At 39.5% G+C, this 16,805-nt stretch overlaps 1 protein-coding gene across 6 annotated transcripts in view; it reads right to left on the reverse strand.

Moving 5' to 3' along the window:
* INO80D (INO80 complex subunit D) overlaps positions 1-16,805 on the reverse strand; it is a 95,243-nt gene that overhangs the window by 59,407 nt on the left and 19,031 nt on the right. For 3 of the 6 annotated variants that reach the window (XM_015110776.3, XM_028831021.2, XM_015110777.3), the window contains exons 2-4: positions 14,425-14,518; positions 14,073-14,319; positions 8,180-8,925 (exon numbers count right to left, since the gene is read on the reverse strand). In XM_015110776.3, the coding sequence (XP_014966262.1) occupies positions 8,180-8,925; positions 14,073-14,290 (964 nt within the window). In that variant the 5' untranslated portion in view covers positions 14,291-14,319; positions 14,425-14,518. The remainder of the gene's footprint in view (positions 1-8,179; positions 8,926-14,072; positions 14,320-14,424; positions 14,519-16,805) is intronic. The other 3 variants (XM_015110780.3, XM_077957415.1, XM_015110779.3) reach the window with 1 other exon arrangement.

Below are 16,805 nucleotides of genomic sequence, written 5' to 3' on the forward strand. Positions count from 1 at the left end.
AGAGGGTGAGAAAAGCAGCTCAATATACGTTCAGGCAAGAAAAAGGTTAATACCCGCTTCTGAAAGGTTTTATGGAACAACAACAAAAAGAAAAACGTCAAAAAGGACAGATGGAGTCACTCTACATTTCAACCAAGAAGGGCCCTACGATAAAGTGTCAAAGGCAGAAACACTCCAACCTCCTCTCCCAAACCATTCCCTGGTTCTTACCTTCCATGGGAAGATGGAAGGGTGGGATGGTAATGTTCTATTACTAATGAGGTTTGGGATTTCTTTCAATTATTTTAAACAAAAAATGTCAGACTTTGTGCTCCGTTACGTTAAACAAGGTTAGAAGGAAAAGTGGATAAACATAGTGTATACTAATATTTTGTTAAAGGGTCTCACTCTGTTGCCCAGGCTGGAGCATACTGGTGCAATCTCAGCTCACTACAGCCTTGACCACCTGGGCTCAAGTGATGCTCCCACCTCAGCCTCCAGAGTAGCTGGCACTACAGGCAGCACTACCATGGCCAACTAATCTTTGTACTTTTTGTAGAGACAGGGTTTTGCCATGTTGACTAGGCTGCTCTCAAACTCCTGAGCTCAAGTGATCTACCTGCCTTAGCCTCCCAACGTCCCGCAATTACATGCATGAGCCACTGTGCCCAGCCAAATGCTATAATTTTTAATGACTGAATAATTTTTAGCTCCTGACATAAAAGTTTTACCCTTTTAAAAGTCTTGTGTCTTGGCCAGGTGTACTGGCTCATGCTTGTAATCCCAGCAGTTTGGGATGCTGAGCCAGGAGGATCACTTCAGGCAAGGAGTTAGAGACCAGCCTGGGTAACACAGCAAGACCCCGACTCTACAACAAACTTAAAAATTAGCCAGGCTGAGTGGTGCATGACTGCAGTCCTAACTATTCAGGAGACTGAGGCAGGAGGATCAATTGGCCCTTGAGCCCAGGAGGTTGAGGCTGCAGTGAGCCATGATCATGCCACTGCATTTCAGCCTGGTGATAGAGCAAGGCCCTGTCTCTAAAAGTTTAAAAAAAAAAAAAAAAAGAAGTTTTATATCTTGAAGAGGTCTTAATAAAGACTGATGTTGCACAGCCTAAAGTGTAACAGTATGTGGGACTATGTAAGTTTAACATATTCATACCTCTATGAAACTTACTAGACACCTTGATAACTAGTATTTTATTTATATCTTCCTTCTTGAGAACCTCAAAAATTAAGAGTATCCTCATTAGACAGTTACATTAAAAAGGACTTCACAGATTGCTTCCATAGTTTAAATGAGTTTACATGTGCCAAATAGGGAAATTAAGAAAAGGTTAATTAAAATGCAAATTATAAATGCTTAAGATTAAATAACACATTGCAATTGGCATAAAGAAACTTCAAATCTAATTCTAAGATGACTATCTAAAATGTCAGGTCACCTTTAAAAATGAGTTACTTTCTCTCAACTGAAATAATTAATAATTTGTAGGGGGAAAAGGTAAAAAAGCAATTAAATGATCACAACAGCATCAACTTCAGTGTGTTGAAAGGTAAAGTTCTTCAAAGTGGCATTTAAGGCACCAGTAAAAAAAAGAACATGAGTTATCTTTTATTTGTTTCAATAGAATAATTTCTACTAAGACACCTATACTTTCTCTGAAGAAGTCAAGATCTAAGTCATAAAAACTAAGATGGAAGTGTTTTTCCTGCTGTGAAACTAACTGTCCAATAAAGCAAACCTTTGATCTTGGCTTCATTATCACTAGTTTTAATGTAACTAACTCATATAACTAGCCCAGACAGGACTATAAAAGCTACTAATAAGACTGAGTTTTTATTTAAGTACTCTTTGCTGACATGAATACAGACTATACTTTGTCATAAGGTTATAGAGTATATGCATTACTATTTCTGGTTTCCCCAAAATAACCTTTGCTTTGAAATCTTAGGCCCTCCAATATGTTTGCATTTTTAAAAATTTAAAAGGGCGTCCGGGCATAGGGGCTCACGCCTGTAATCCCAGCACTGTCGGAGGCCGAGGCAGGTGGATCACCTGAGGTCAAGAGTTCAAGACCAGCCTGGCCAACACAGTGAAACCCCATCTCTATTAAAAATACAAAAAATTAGCCGGGCGTAGTGGCGTGCACCTGTAATCCTAGCTATTCAGGAGGCTGAGGCAAGAGAATCACTTGAACCTGGGAGGCAGAGGCTGCAATGAGCTGAGATCGTGCCACAGCACTCCAGCTTGGGCAACACAGCGAGACTCCATCTCAAAAAAAGAAAGAAAAAATGTAAAAGGCTGAAAACTTTTTCTGTATGTTTTTATTCTGTTTAAAAATGATTTAAAAATTGCTGGGCACAGTGGCACATGCCTGTAATCCCAGCACTTTGGGAAGCAGAGGCAGGCAGATCACAAGATCAGGGGCTCAAGACCAGCCTGACCAATATAGTGAAACTCTGTCTCTACTAAAAATGCAAAAGATTAGTTGGATGTGGTGGCATGCGCCTGTAGTCCCAGCTACTGAGAAGGCTGAGGCAGGAGAATCGCTTGAATCCAGGAGGCAGAGGTTGCAGTGAGCTGAGACCTCACCATTGCACTACAGACTGGGTGTCAGAGCAGGACTCCGTCTCAAAAAAAAAAAAAAAATTAAAAAATCAGCCCCTAAGATGACATAAAATTTCATCATTTCAAAAGCTAAAAAATTATCAGCATCCAGAAATAAATGAAATTATAAATAAAAATTTAGTAGATGATGCCGGTAAGTGTTGGAATTAGAGGCAAACTTTTAAAAAAATTGTTAGATCTCTGCCTCAAAACTAATGTCTAAATGTTCCAGCTAGATAGCTAAAATGCAAATAATGAAATGATAAAAGGACTAAAAGAAAATATGGGTGAATAGGTTTACACATTTTTGTGATGAAGAGAATCCAAACAAGGCAGCAAGCAAATCAAAACCCAGCCTCAAAAGAAAGAAATCTTAAAGAAGAGAATACATTAAAATTTTAACTTTTAAATCCCTACAATGGATATTTCTTTTCTTTTCTTTTTAAGAGACAGGGGTCTCAGCTCTGTCACAGTGGCATGATTATAGCTCACTGCCAGCCATAAGCTCTTGGACTTAAGGGCTCCTTCCGCCTCAGCCTCCCAAGTAGCAGAGATTACAAGTTTGCAACTGTGCCTGGATATAACAGATACCCTGGAGCAAAAAACAAAGGAGACGAGGGAGAGACTTTCCAACAAATATAATATACGTACAAAAAGCTCTTACCAATCAATAGAAAATAAATATACGGATGGAAGAAGTGAAAGTCAAAATAAACAAAATGTCCAAAAATCATATGAACAAATACTCAACTGTATTATTAATCCAAAATAGCAGTTCTGAAAGTATGGTCCACAGATCACCAGAAGTCCTTGAAATATTCTTGGAGTATATAGGTCAACACTATTTTCTTTCTAAAAAGTTTTTTTTAATTTAAATTTTAAAAAAGAGAAAGAATCTCACTATGTTTCCCAGGCTGGTCCCGAACTCCTGGGCTTAAGTGATCCTCCTGTCTTGGCCTCCCCAAAGTGCTAAGATTATTGGCATGAGCCACCTCACCTGGCCTCAAAACTATTTTCAACAAAATAATATTAAGACATTATTTGCCTTTTTCACTGTGTTGACACTTACACGGATGGTATAAAAGCAATGATGGGTAAAACTACAGGCTCCCTAATTACCATGAATCAAGGCAGTGGCATCAGACTTACTAGGAGTCACAGTATTCCTGATACCACACCTCACAGTTGTAAAGGATTTTTATTTGAGAATATTCTTGTTCATTAAAGATTATTTATTTTTATTAAATCGCCCCTGAGCACATGTCTTGATACTATTCTGTGTGTGTAAATGTGAATCTGCTGCAGAGGAAGGAAGTATGACAGCGACAGCTGTCCTGAGGAAGAGGACTTGCACAACTGTTTTCATTGCAACCTGACCAAACTGCTTTTTCTCATTCATCATCATTTTTTCTTTTTTGAGATGGAGTCTCACTCTGTAGCCCAGGCTGGAGTACAGAGGTGCGATCTTGGCTCACTGCAACCTCTGCTTTCCGGGTCCCAGTTCAAGCAATTCTCCTGCCTCAGCCTCCCGAGTCGTTGGGATTACAGGCACGCTCCACCATGCCCAGCTAAGTTTTTGTATTTTTAGTAGAAACGGTGTTTCACCATGTTGGCCAGGCTGGACTTGAACTCCTGATCTAATGATCTGCCCACCTCAGCCTCCCAAAGTATTGGAATTACAGGCGTGAGCCACCACACCCAGCCTTCATCATCATCTTTATTTGAAAGAGAATCTGACAGGCCAGGCACGGTGACTTATGCCTGTAATCCCACCAGCACTTTGGGAGGCCACGACAGGAGGAGCAGCCTGGGCAACATAGTGAGACCCCATCGCTATCAAAAATTTGAAAAAAAGTTAGCCAGTTGTAGTGGTATGTGCCTGTGGTCCCAGTGACTTGGGAAGCTGAGGTCAGGGGATCGCTTGAGCCCAGTAGGTCAAGGCAGCAGTAAGCCATGATCGTGCCACTGCACTCCAGCCTGGACAACACAGCAAGACCCTGTCTCAAAAAAAAAATTATATTTTAAATTTCTCAGTTTTAGCTTCTAATACAGTATAAATAGATACAACCCATATACAAGAGCTTTATGGTGTCCTTATTAATTTTTAAGTGAAAAGGATCCTAAAACCAAATATTTGAGAAACACTAAGATATGTAAATTTAAGCAGATTTTCTATCTAATTTGCAAAGGCAATAACATAATAATACTACCCAGGGCTGATAAAAGATTTAGAGAAACTGGTTTTTTCACACACTGCTTAAAGAAGATAAGCTGACAAAATAATTCTGAAGAAAAATTTGGCAACATATATCAAAACTTTTTTTGTTTTTTTTAAAAGCTAAAGCTTTGAATCAGCAATTCCACTTTTAGGCTGAATTAACAATCTATTTGAAGAAAAAAATTAAAGATGTGGCAATAATTGTTTTACTTTAAGGCTATATACATCTACGACAGTTTACAAGGACATAAACTGGATACAACTTAAATGGAAGACAGAATTCAGTCATGATAAATTACACTGTATATTAAAAATTACCAACTTGAAAATACATTAGTATGAAAAATTTTAAAACAGGTTACGAAACAGCATGTATAGTAAGAACCCAATTTTATATATTGGAAAGAATATATCAAGGTATTAACAAATGGGTATTAATATGGCTTGGAGTGTTTTATTATTTTTGTTTATAAATTTTTTAACTTTTGTATTTTAATCACAAAAAGTCACAGATGGTTAAACAACAGGTTAAACAACAAAAAGCTGTAAGAAAAGTCACCACTCCCATCTCCTATAAAATACACCCTGTCCAATTCCATCCTCCCTAGGGTAGCTGATGTTAACAGCCTGGAAATATATATCCTTTTATACTTTTACCTTTGCTCACACCAATCAGGCAAACAGTCATATACTTAATCAATAAATATACTGATACCCCTGTTTATTTACTTTGTTTATGTTTACCAAAATGGGATAATAATTACCTCTTGATTTTTTTTCTACTTTTTAACATACCATGGACACATCCTGGTCAAAAGATACAGATATCATTTTCCTTTTTTTTTTTGAGATGGAGTTTCGCTCTTGTTGCCCACACTGGAGTGCAATGGCACAATCTCGGCTCACTGCAACCTCCACTTCCTGGGTTCAAGCAATTTTCCTGCCTCAGCCTCCCAAGTAGCTGGGATTACAGGCACACACCACCATGCACCAGGCTAATTTTTGTATTTTTAGTAGAGATAGGGTGTTGCCATATTGGCCAGGCTGGTCTCGAACTCCTGACCTCAGGTGATTCACCGGCCTCAGCCTCTCAAAGTGCTGGGATTACAGGCGTGAGCCACCACGCCCGGCCTCATTCATTCTTTTTAATAGCTGTATAATATTTCTTTCTTTTCTTTTCTCTTTTTTTTATATAATGAGATGAGGTCTTACTGTGTCGCCCAGATTGATCTTGAACTTCTGAGCTCAAGTGATCCTCCCACCTCGGCCTCCCAAAGTGCTAAGATTACAGGTATGAGCCATTGCACCCAGTCTGCTACATAATATTTCATAAAACACATATGAACCATAGTTTAGTCAAGGTTTCCTATCAATAATTGTTGCTTTGCAGGTTTTTAATGCTGCGAACAATGTTTCAGTGAACATCCTTGCACATACATCCTTACATTTTGATTTTTTTAATCCACAGGATAGTGCCCCAAAAGTGAGTCCACTGGCTACAAATATATTTTGTTTGTTTGTTTGTTTGTTTGAGACAGGGTCTCACTCTGTCACCCAGGCTGGAGTGCAGTGGCGCAATCTCGACTCACTGCAGCCTCCACCTCCCAGGTTCAAGCAATTCTCCCACCTCAGCCTCTCAAGGAGCTGGTACTTCAGGTGCGCGCCACCACACCTGGCTATTTTTTTGCACTTTTAGTAGAGACAGGGTTTCACCATGTTGGCCAGGCTGGTCTCAAATTCCTGACCTCAGGTGATCTGCCCACCTCAGCCTCCCAAAGTGCTGGGATTACAGGCATGAGCCACTAAGCCCAGCCTATACATACATTTTAAATTAGTAGATATTGCTAAATTACTCACCAGCAATGTACGAGATACCATATCCTGACCCTGACCAACAATGGATATCATTTTTGCCAATCTGGTAATTCATTGTCGCTTTAATTTGTATTTCCTGCCTGCTGAGAGGATTGAGGTATTCATTTGTTTACTGACTATTCACATCTCTTCATGTTCTATTTTTGCTCATATTTCTATTGCTGTCACATTATGCAAATAATTTTTCCTGAAGTGAAAATCATAGCTCATATTGCATTTGAGAATAAATTTCTTTTTTTTTTTTTTTTTTTTGAGACGGAGTCTCACGCTGTTGCCCAGGCTGGAGTGCAGTGGCGCGATCTCGGCTCACTGCAAGCTCCGCCTCCTGGGTTCACGCCATTCTCCTGCCTCAGCCTCCTGAGTAGCTGGGACTACAGGCGCCCGCCACCGCGCCCGGCTAATTTTTTGTATTTTTAGTAGAGACGGGGTTTCACTGTGGTCTCGATCTCCTGACCTTGTGATCCGCCTGCCTCGGCCTCCCAAAGTGCTGGGATTACAGGCTTGAGCCACCGCGCCCGGCCTTGAGAATAAATTTCAACTGAATTAAAGGTTTAAATGATAAAAACCAATCCAACTATTAATAGAAAACATAGAATATCTGTATAAACTTGGAATCGAGGAAGTTTTCTTCAGCAAGACAGGAAATTCAGAAGCAACAAAAGAAAAACAGACATGTGACTACATTAAATTACAAGTTTTCCCTGTATTTTCTCACTTTTAAATCATTAACAGGTACTGCCTTGCGAATTTTTTAAACAGGAAAAAATGTTTTAAAACTGTCAGCAGATATCAACAATGCTATGATCATTCCTAGAATAAGACACGCAAAGAACTTCACTGGATGCACAGGTGCTAAACTCATAAAAGCATACAACCAAACACAACTGTCTTTTAATGCTGCTATCACTACAAATAAAAGCTATGTGTGGAATTCTAAATTCCCAACTCCTATTTCTGTATCCTGTTCAGCAAGTATTATGCCCTCCTGTGTTGGCCCTCTGTATCCATGGGATCCACATTTGTGGATTCAGCCAATCGCTGATCAGAAATATTTGAGAAAAAAGATTACATTTGTACTGAACATATACAGACTTTTTTTCTTGTCATTATTCCTAAACAATACAGTATAACAACTGTTTTCATAGCATTTACATTATATTAGGTATTATAAATAATCTAGAGATGATTTAAAGAATATGGGAGGATGTGCATAGGTTATGTGCAAATACTATGCTGTTTTATATCAGGAACTTGAGCATCCTCAAATTTTGGTACCTGAGGGAAGTCCAGGAACCAATCCACCACACATGTAGAGGGATGACTGTGTTTATTTTAAGGTGGTCTACCTAAATACAGAATCTTCCATTGCACCGCTCTGCCCCATTGTGATTCCACCCCCATCACATATGGGGTGATTATGAAAGGGAAGCTCCACACAACAGAACACATTCTGTCATATTATGTATCTATGATACGATAAAATAGATAACTCACCTAAATGGGGAAACAGATCAGTGTCCAACTGATGTTTCTGGGTGCACAGTTTCACCAGTCTCTGCAGTCGGCTTATACATGAGAAGTGTGGAGAGAAGGCTGTGGCTTTCATGAGGATCCGGTCAGTCCTGGGTGGGTCCACAGTGGGAGCCCTACTGGATGGCAGGAGGGGCAGAGGCCTCTTGTGAGACAACTGCCGTGCTTGTGCTATAGTGTGTGTGGTGGGTGCCACTCCCTGCATTGGTAGGCTGGTGTTCTGAGGTTGAGGTGACTTGCAGACTGAACCCTGCGGTGGCGCTGGAGGTTTTAAAGAAGTGGATAAAGGTGACAGGTGGGAGTGCTGCTGCGGAGGCTGCTGCTGTGAAGGTGCAGGAGGGGGACTAAAGTGCTCTTGTCGAACTTTTAAAATCTCTGTCTCTCTCTGGCGCTGCCGATTCTGGGCCAACTTGCTCTGCAACTTCTTTCTCACAGTTGCCCCTTTCTTTAGGTCATCATCTTCCTCGTTGAAAGCAAATGGGTCTTCCAACTCAGTTTCCAGGTAGTGGAGAGGGACCCTTGCCCCAGGTGGAGAGAGGGACATTCCATCCAGTCCGTTGGGCATCTTCAAGGCCAACGTGGGCACTGTCAGGCTAAAGGCCATGGTATCCATCTGGTGCCTGACCTTCACCTCATCTATAGGATCATTCTTTTTCTTCCTCTCTTTTTTCGGGATAAAGCCAAGTACCTGCAGGTGGCTGTTGCAGTACCTTTAAAATACACACATACATGGGAAGATACTCATGATACATATTTTTTAAAGTAGAACATAAAACTACATATGAATCCTAATACGTTACAAACTGCATCACTATAGTGACTCTTGGCAGCCAGCGACTTAACATGCAAACCTCTACTACTTTCAAGCAATCCTCAAAGTCAGTGTAATTTTGATGAGGCAAATATGTGAACTGTACATGCACAGGGGTGGCCAGACAGAAGCAAGTCATTCAGTGACTGAGTGGCCCTGGATAACTGCTCAGCTATTGCTTCTCACATGGCTTTGTTATTCTCTATTCATAGCATACAAAGTAACTCATCAAGAGTCTAAAACATCACTTAAAATTCTCTTATAGAGAAAAATATATATATTTTCTAAGGCCATTAAGGTATTTGGAGATTCACAAAGCTCTCATGACATAAAACCCTCAAGAATGTCAAGTGTCTACTGTGCTTTAGACACATATATACAGAGAGAGAGAAAGAGACAGAAGGAAAGAGAGAATGAAACAAGAAAGTAAAAGATGACTCATGGGGTTATAGGTGAAATGTCTTTTTCAGTAGCCAGATGTAAGTACACGAATTATCTCCTGTAGTATCTACCTGCTGTAGGCACTAAAATAATGCCCTTAATGCACACGAGGAAACTAAGCTTTATAGAAATTGATTAACTTGTCTGAGACTCTTTCCAGCTGAATCAAAGTTCATGAAGACTCTCATTAGTCTTCAACAATGAGCAAGTATATTGTTTGGGTGATTGGTGCACCAGAATCTCACAAATCACCACTAAAGAACTTATTCATGTAACCAAATACCACCTGTACCTCAGTAACTTATGCAAAAATAAAATAAAAATAATTTTTTAAAATGCTTGAGAGAATTCACCAGTGATGCCATCTTGACATGGACTTTTCCTGTGGAAACTTAAAAAAAAAAATAAAAAATGAGCAAAATTAAGTTCAAAACCGCTATTTCGAATTCTCTGTCTGAGAGATCACATATCTCTGTTTTTCCAGAATTGGTCCTTGGTGCCTTATTTATTTCATTTGTTGATATCATGTTTTCCTGGATGGTCTTGATGCTTGTAAATTTTCATCTGTGTGGATATTGAAAAGGTAGGTATTTATTGTGGTCTTCATACTCTTCATGCTATTTTTAAAACCTATAAAAGGGCCAGGTGCAGTGACTCACACCTGTAATCCCAGCACTTTGGGAGGCCAAGGCAAGTGGATCACCTGAGGCCAGGAGTTCGAGACCAGTTTGGCCAACACGGCAAAACCCCATCTCTACTAAAAATACAAAAATCAGCCGGATATGATGGTAGATACCTGTAATCCCAGCTACTCGGGAGACTCAGGCACAAGAATCGCTTGAACCCAGGGGCAGAGGTTGCAGTGAGCTGAGACTGCACCACTGCATTCCAGCCTGGGAGACAGAGTAAGACTCTGTCTCAAAAACAAACAAACAAACAAACAAAACCCACTACTCCATGCTTAAATAAATTTGGAAAATGCTGGCTTAAACAAAATTAAAGAAGGATTTTGCTTTTTGTTACTGATGTGCAACTACTCAAAGCACTTTGTATATCGTACATTATGAAGATCCAAGAGGAAAATGTACCCATCTGGCAGTGTTTCCCAAAGTTATTTGAAAATGAAACCCAGGGCCAGCACTTTGGGAGGCCAAGGCAAGAGGATCCCTTGAGGCCAGGAGTTCAAGATTGGCCTGAGCAACATAGCAAGACCCTGTCTCAGTTAAAAAAAAAAAAAAAATCCAAGAAAACAGAACCAGCCGGGCAAGGTGGCTCATGCCTATAATCCCAGCACTTTGGGAGGCCGAGGCGGGTGGATCACTTGAGGTCAGTAGTTTGAGACCAGCCTGGCCAACGTGACGAAACACCATCTCTACTAAAAATACAAAAATTAGTGGGGTGTGGTGGCGAGCACCTGTAATTCCAGCTACTTGTGAGGCTGAGGCAGGAAAATCCCTTGAACCCATGAGGTGGAGGCTGCAGTGAGCTGAGACTGTGCCACTGCACTCCAGCCTGGGCAACAGAGTGAGACTCAGCCTCAAAAAACAAAAACAAAAACAAAAGAGAACCTATTTTTATTGTAGCATATAGGTGATAGCTCTACAAACACAGTTTGGGAAAAGACCACTAAAGTAAAAAATGTCAATCCTCAAATTCACTGGGCTTCATCATAAAAATGTTTTTTTAGTAATTGCTAAAAATACAGATTCACCAAATAGTCAGAAAATCTCACATACACACAGAATATGTGTATTTTGTTGCTTCATCTTAGAAATACATCTATCAGATGCACTCTTTAAGACAGGCCTCTTAAGAAAAAGCTTTCTTTGTCATGTGCAGTCACTGAAAAAGAGAAAAAGGTTTCTAGCCAGCAAAGAGAATCTACACTGTGTGTGTGCGCGCACACACACATGTGCTTCCCTAGCAGGTTTGAGGTAGGTCCCATACACATCTTAAAACAGAACAGATTCACAAAGCAATGGCCAGCAAAGAAAGAGGCAGCTGGGATAATTGCACTAACCAAAAAGTTTTCCAAGAACAGGAAAAAATTTAATAAAGAATAAATTTGGCCTGACATGGTGGCTCATGTCTATAATCCCAACACTTTGGGAGGCCAAATCAGGGGGATTGCTTGAAGCCAGGAGTTCGAAAGAAGCCTAGGCAACCTAGTAAGGCTCCATCTCCACAAAAATTTTTCAAAACTCAGCCAGCCACGTGGCTTGTGCCTGTAGTCCTAGCTACTCGGGAGACTGAGGCAAGAGGATCATTCGAAGCCCGAAGTTCAAGGCTGTAGCGAGCTACAATCATGCCACTGCACTCCAGCCTGGGCAGCAGAATGAGACCCCATCTCAAAGAAAAAAAAGAAAAGAAAGACAAATTTATAACTTAGTACTTACGGCTGAGCGAAGTGGCTCATGCCTGTAATCCCATCACTTTGGCAGGCAGAAGCGGGCGGATCACTTGAGGTCAGGAGTTCAAGACCATCCTGGCCAACATGGTGAAACCCCATCTCTACTAAAAATACAAAAATTAGCCAGGCGTGGTAGTGTGCACCTGTAATCCCAGCTACTGGGGAGGCTGGTGCAGGAGAATTGCTTGAACGCAGGAGGCAGAGTTCGCAGTGAGCCGAGATCACACCACTGCACTCCAGCCTGGGCAACAGAGTGAGACGCCATCAAAAAATAGCACTTACTAAGCACAGCTTCTCTTGAGATAGAAACATGAAAGTCCTTTCCCTTATCTTGTTCTCAAAAGAGCAAACTATTTCAAAGACAAAGGTGAATACAGTTGCGTCAGAGAATATTTTGAAGAAATTCATAAGGACTCTCACTTGAATTCTCGTTTTTCTTTTTTTTTTTTGGATATGGGGTCTTGTTCAATTGCCCAAGCTGGAGTACAGGGGCACAATTACTGCTCACTGCAGCCTCGACCTCCTGGGCTAAATCAATCCTCCCATCTCAGCCTCCCAAGTAGCTGGGATTCCAGGCATGTACCACCACACCTGGCTAATTTTTGTATTTTTTGTAGAGATGGGGTTTTGTCATGTTGCTCAGGCTGGTCTTGAACTCCTAAGCTCAAGCGATCCACCGCCTTGAGCTCCAAAAGTGCTGGGATTACAGGTGTGAGCCATCACACTCAGTGCTTGCTGCTATTAAGATAATTCCTGCTTTGGCTCAACTGAAAATAAATCCAACACTGACAACTGTAACCATGATAAGCTGATTTTAAGATAAAATTTTAGAAATGTGTTTACAATGGGGCTTGATATAAAAAAAAATTAATCCAAGCTCATCCATTCTTCAAGTTAAAAAAAGGCAGCAGTAAGAAATTACCATTTTCAGTCTGCTAAAAACTAACTAGATAGATATATTTAGCCTAATACACAGGTCCCTTTCTCACCTGAGATTAAAATTTTATTTCTTGCCCCACTAAGCAGCTGTTTCTAACTTTCAGGTATTGTAATCTGAAGCCTTAAGTGCTCATTAGAAATTCTAAAAGAGTATTCCCTAAATCCCCATTAAACTATTTGTACTCATTTTGGTGAGATCTCCACCAACACAAATTATTTATTTCATACTGCAAGCATAAAAAGTATTCATGACATAAAATATCTGATTCCTGTCCAAGCAATTTATGCAAGTCACATTTGCTAATGTATAGAAACATGGATGAAGGTTGTGTGTATGTTTTAAGATTCAAATTTTCTACCTAGAGATAACAAGTATCTTGAAACTTTTGGGAAACAAGCATGTATCTCTCCATGAAGTCCCGCAATGATCTATATAGTTTCTGGAGAACTGAAGAAAAAGAGGCACGGAGAAGAGATTATATATGAAAGATAGTGTAAATTTTCCTAACAATACGAAAGATGAATAACCAGTATAAGACTCCTTTAAACACAATTCCAGTCAGCAAAGCATAAACTCATCATTCTAGTGGCAAAACGGACCCTTAATGTGAAAATAGTGTTTCCAAATTATGGTAAACATACTCTATTTGGAACACTTTTTAATCAAAAAAGGTAAGGTTATAAAACATGCCAAACACTGGTGAGAAGTCTGATAGAAAATAAATCTAAATGAGCCAAGTAGTTTAAAAAAAATGTTTTTAAGTATATATCCTTTACTAACTTCTAGGCATAGATTTTAAACTCCAAAATTACTATCATTAATTACAACACCTAATTAGTTCTTAAAATTTTCTCTCATTTAGGCAAATGAGAAAACTAGGTAGAGAATCAGGAATTACTTTATAAGGCCACAAACCAAACAAATCCGTTTTAAGACTTCAAGCAGCAACTTTGAGGGAAAAAAAAATCTTTTAAAAATTCTAGAAGTCCATGAAATCAATTAAAAAGAAGACACTGAAACATATTTTAAGTAATCCCCCAAATGTATTACTCTATTTTTAAAAACTGCCATATGTCATCTTTAAAAGTATTCCATAGTTTACTTAGATTACCCCCAGAATTCAATATTTATATAAGTGGAGGAAGGGAGGGAGGGAGAAATGAGGAACAGGAGAAAAGAGAAGAAAAAACAAGAAAAGAAAAAATTCCAAGCCTGTTAATGAAATCAAGGATTGAGTCTCATGATTAGCCCTTACCTACGATCCTCTGATTTGGGGATGGGGTTGGTGCAGCGTTGGCTGTTATACTTGGCCACATATTCACATTGCTTGAAGGGGGCAGTCTTGTCCTCCAGAACGTGTCTGATACAGAAGGCGTAGCCGTTGAGTCGCCTCTGCTTGCACAGTTTGGGGCTATATGAGCACAAGGGCTTATTGTCAACCTCAGAGAAGTGTATATGTTTCCCTTCATACATCACGTGACTCTATTCCTTGTGAACATCAGCTAAAAGGCCACCACAAAAAAAGAAACCCAAATGATAAATCAGAGAGTATAAGGCAGATTTAAGTTGAAAATTTCACTGAGGGACTTCTGGCCCCACAGCCATACCTGATTTTAAATCTTCTGCACCATAGCAATGTTAAGAGAGCCCCCAAGGATACCACAGTTTGGAATGCCGCAGAATCAAGATGAAGCAGATTGTCTACAAAAATATCAAAAGGCCTAGTTAACAAACAGAAATCAGCAAAGCTAGTTCACCCAGGAAGCAAAATACTATGGTATCACCCTTACTAATGCAATGGATTCTTCACTGTAAATCAACATCCCAATAATGAGGTTAAATAAGAAAATAAGACATTATGAAACATTAAGTTGGCCGGGTGCCATGGCTCATGCCTGTAATCCCAGCACTTTGGGAGGCCAAGGTGGGTGGATCACCTGAGGTCAGGAGTTCGAGACCAGCCTGGCCAACATGGCGAAACCCCATTTCTACTAAAAATACAAAAATTAGCCAGGCATGGTGGCAGGCACCTGTAATCCCAGCGACTTGGGAGGCTGAGGCAGGAGAATCACTTGAACCCGGGAGACAGAGGTTGCAGTGAGCCGAGATCACACCCCTGGACTCCAGCCTGGGTGACAGAGTGAGGATCTATCTCAAAAACAAAACAAGACAAAAAATTAAGTTACCTTATCCCCCCAAATTGAACTAAATAACATTTGCTCTGGTTAAGTTTTACAAATACCTCAAAGCAGCAGAACTCTTCCACCAAATGAATGTCACAGGCAGTAGGTCTCTTTTTCATTACTGATGTTTGCATGCTATACTTATTTTCAGAACCCACATCCCTTTACAATGCCAGCAGAATAAATGGTAGACCTCAAACTTCTCTCAGAAATTCTACTTTTTTTGATATGATGGTAAAATATTTGGCAATTTATAAATGTTTCTATGAAATACAAAATAAAGCAAATTTCTGCCATTAAAAAATGTTCTTTCCCTTATATTTCCCTACACCTATCCCATCCAATCTCAATAAACTTCTCAGGCCCAAAGACTAGTCACTTGACCATACTTACATCATTCAGTTCAGAGTTCTGCACCATGTGGTGCTTCCAATCACACTAAGTAGTATAATAATCATGGCTTATGAGTCTTTTCAGAGTCAGTAAGAAAATGGAAGGAGGGAATTACACAATACTCACTACCAAACTACACACAAAAGGCCCAATGGTAGGATTTATATATTACAACACCATCTAGTCTATCATGAAACTGTGTCTATTTTGCCAAGTCAGGATCTTAGTGAGCTGATGGAGTCTCGCCCATCCTCTTCTGCACTTCCAGCCATCAAGATGGCTGATGGAACAGCTCAGATATTAGCTACTGAAAAAGTCCAGAAATACTCTCTCCTTTACCAGTGAATGACAAGATACATAAACGCTGGAGGTGTCAGAAGACACGGTTGTTCAAGTCTAAAATCTGCCACTTGCTGTGTTACCTTGAATCAATCATTTAACCTATCTGAATGTCAGTTTTCTCATCTGTAAAACAGGGATAATAATAGTAGCTATGTTATCATCAGGATGCTGGAAGGATCAAGAGATATAAAATATACAACATACTAAGTATCATCCCTAGTATATGGTAAACACTGGAGAAACAAATTACAATTCATAAGTATTCATTCTTGTAATACATGACTACATTCCACCTGCCAGTAATAAAAGTAGAGAATTTGTATTCTTCTCAAGAAATACTTCACTTACTGTAGCAGAAAAAAAAAAAACTCGAAAAATTACCTTAGTTAATAAAAATCACATTTTCTCTTCTGGAAGGAAAAAAATCACATTCATTACTAAGTAAATCTAATCACACATTAATGTAAAAAATAAGAGCTTTCTCTTTTCACCTTATGAGAATATAAGAAAAAAAAATTGGACGAGAAATTTAAATTTAGGTGCTAGGAAACTGGACACTCACATGCAGAAGACTGAAACTAGACCCCCACCTTTCACCCCATATGAAAATCAACTTAAAATGGATCAAAGACCTAATTGTAAGACCTGAAACTGTAAAACTACTAGAAGAAAACACAGGGGACACTGATGTGGGGAAAGATTTTATGAGTTAAGATCTGAAAAGTATAGACAACAAGATAAAAATAAACAAATGGGATTATATCAAACTAAAAAGCTTCTGCACAGCAAAGGAACAACCAACAGCACAGACAATCTATGGAATGGGGGAAAATATCTGCAAACTATTGAACCAACAAAGGATTAATATCCAGAATATATATAAGAAACAAACATCTCAAAAGAAAAAAATGCCAACAATTCAATTTTTAAATGGGCAAATGATCTGAACAGACATTTCTCAAAAGAAGGCATACAAATGGCTAACAAATATATGAAAAAATGCTGAACATCACTAATTATCAGGGAAATACAAATCAAAATTGGGGTAAGGCACCCTCTTACCCCGCTTA

This window comes from Macaca mulatta, chromosome 12 (assembly GCF_049350105.2).
Source record: "Macaca mulatta isolate MMU2019108-1 chromosome 12, T2T-MMU8v2.0, whole genome shotgun sequence".
NCBI lineage: Eukaryota > Metazoa > Chordata > Mammalia > Primates > Cercopithecidae > Macaca > Macaca mulatta.